At 28.1% G+C, this 2276-nt stretch overlaps 1 protein-coding gene across 1 annotated transcript in view; it reads left to right on the forward strand.

The window, feature by feature from the left end:
- Window positions 1–432: 432 nt before the first annotated feature.
- LOC117169975 overlaps window positions 433–2276 on the forward strand; it is a 10604-nt gene continuing 8760 nt past the window's right edge. The window contains exon 1 of the mRNA XM_033356488.1: window positions 433–573. Within this exon, the coding sequence (XP_033212379.1) occupies window positions 433–573 (141 nt within the window). The remainder of the gene's footprint in view (window positions 574–2276) is intronic.

The raw sequence follows: 2276 nt of genomic DNA on the forward strand, positions 1-2276 counted from the left end.
TAATGTTCGGAGCTTTAATATCTCAAAATCGGGTATAGGTACTATTCGTGTGATATTATTTTATTTTCATTGTGATAAATAATTCAGCTTTCGCAAATAAAATCTTTGCATATTCATACTAAATATTTCATCCAGCCAAGTAATTCAAAAATTATTTCCAAGAATATATTCTTGAATTTAATTAAGTTTCTGGGTGATGAACATAAGTGGCGGGTGATGTGTCACGTATGTGTGAAGAAGACTTTTCTTACACGCGATCTGGTACAAACATGTTGACACATAAAAAATTTATATCAGTATATTCTCACAAAACAAACAAAGACAACAGTAAAAACATATTTTTGATCACCTAACGCTATCTTTGCCAGAGCGCAAGTCATGATAAATTATTAATTCTTTCCCTTTCTATCAATTAAATAAATATTAAACGTGATGAGTATTCAGTATGAAAAGCAGCTTTGCCAACTGAAATCAAATAGTCCTGGTTCACCTTTACGAGGAAGTGTAAGTTCAACGAATAGTTCGATCATGAAGTGTGAGACCTTCTGCTTATTGGCTTTTTGGGCCTTTGAAGTAAGTCACTCTGAAATGGAATGATTGAGTTCTTCCAATTGTTTGCATTTTTCAAAAGTCGACCGCAAAGCTTTGTGTGAAAAAATTGAAGTTTGGTGAAATGTTGGGAAAATGATTGAAATATCTCTGAAATTTTTAGACATCTTTGAAATACTTTCCAAATTTTTGATAATATTTGTGAAATTATTAATTTTTTTTTGTTAATTCCTTTAAACCAATCAGAAACATTTGCAAAATATTAGAAAAATAATTTATATCTTTATAATGTTCTTTAGCTCATTTTGAAGCTTTGTTTCACCGTATCACAGCAGCTTATAAGTATTAATGGTAAATATTTCCTTTTTGAATTGCAAGAACTTGACATTGTAACAAAAAACTTGGAAAAAATGCAATAAATTTTTTGGTAATAAAAATACAAAAATGCAATGAAAGAATAGCTTCAAGATAAGCCCAAGAACCTTGAAAAATGAAGATTATTTCAGAAGGTATTGAAAATTTAAGACAAAAATTGAGATTTGCACTATTTTGCAAATTCTACTTAAAAAGTAGACAAGTTGGCTTTACCCAGGGCTTATTTTATACAGAATTTCAAAAACAATAAACCTTTAAAAAAAAATTATTTAGCTTTGGCATAAATAAAATTAAAAGAATTCATTCAGACATAAAAAAGGTCGCCTAAAATTTTTGCGCGGCATTGTACCTGATGATATTTGCAAAATTTAAAAATCTCTGATAAATCATTAAAACCTTTGTGTACTCTTGGAAATCTATCCAAAATCTTGGACAAATATTAAAAATCTTTCAGAAATTTTTGAAAAAGCTTGAAAAATATTTTTGAAACGCCTAATAATATTTGTAAAATTATTGAAATTGTTTAAAATCATTCAAATCTATCTGCAATTTGTAAATGTTAGCGAAATAATGAAATACAGTGAAACTCTTCCATAGCCCCGATTTTGGGGCTGACGTTGGGTGGCAATTAACTCATTATAGCCTGCTCCACGTTTGTTTGTTTACACCTGACTGCTTTTCTGAGTGATAGCTGCAGATCCCGCGCATCCCGCGCAGCACCTGTTTCACCAACATGCGGCGCGGTGTCATTGCTAGGAAAGACTATTGAAGGGAGGGCTGTTGAAGATTTTTACTCTATCTTTGAAATATCTGACGATATTTTTAAAATGATAAAATCTTTGGAAAATAATTCAAACCTTTCTGAAATATTTTGATATCTTTGCGAACTATTATATGTATTTTTTTTTAATATCTGAAAATATTTTTAAAATTATGTAAATCTTTAATAATTCATTGAAATCTTTGTTCACGCTTGAAAATTTATTCAAAATCTTTCTGAATTGTTTTGATAAACTTTCCTAAATGTGCACAATATATTTTTGAAATATCAAATAATATTTGTAAAATTAGTTAAATATTTGGGAAATGACTAAAATCGATCTAAAATCTTTGTAAATATTGTGGAAATATTGAAATATTTTTGGAATATCTGACAAAATTTGAACAATTATTTTAATCTTTGGGAAAGCTTTAAAATCTTTCTGAGATCTTTACAAAATATTTGGATTGTCTATGAAGTATCTGATAATATTTGCAAAATTATTTAAATCATTATGAAATTATTCAAATTTTTCTGAAATCTTTTACAATATTTGCGAAATATTAAAAATTTCTTTAAAATATCTGAAATC

The sequence above is a fragment of the Belonocnema kinseyi genome, chromosome 3 (assembly GCF_010883055.1).
Source record: "Belonocnema kinseyi isolate 2016_QV_RU_SX_M_011 chromosome 3, B_treatae_v1, whole genome shotgun sequence".
Taxonomy (NCBI): Eukaryota; Metazoa; Arthropoda; class Insecta; order Hymenoptera; family Cynipidae; genus Belonocnema; species Belonocnema kinseyi.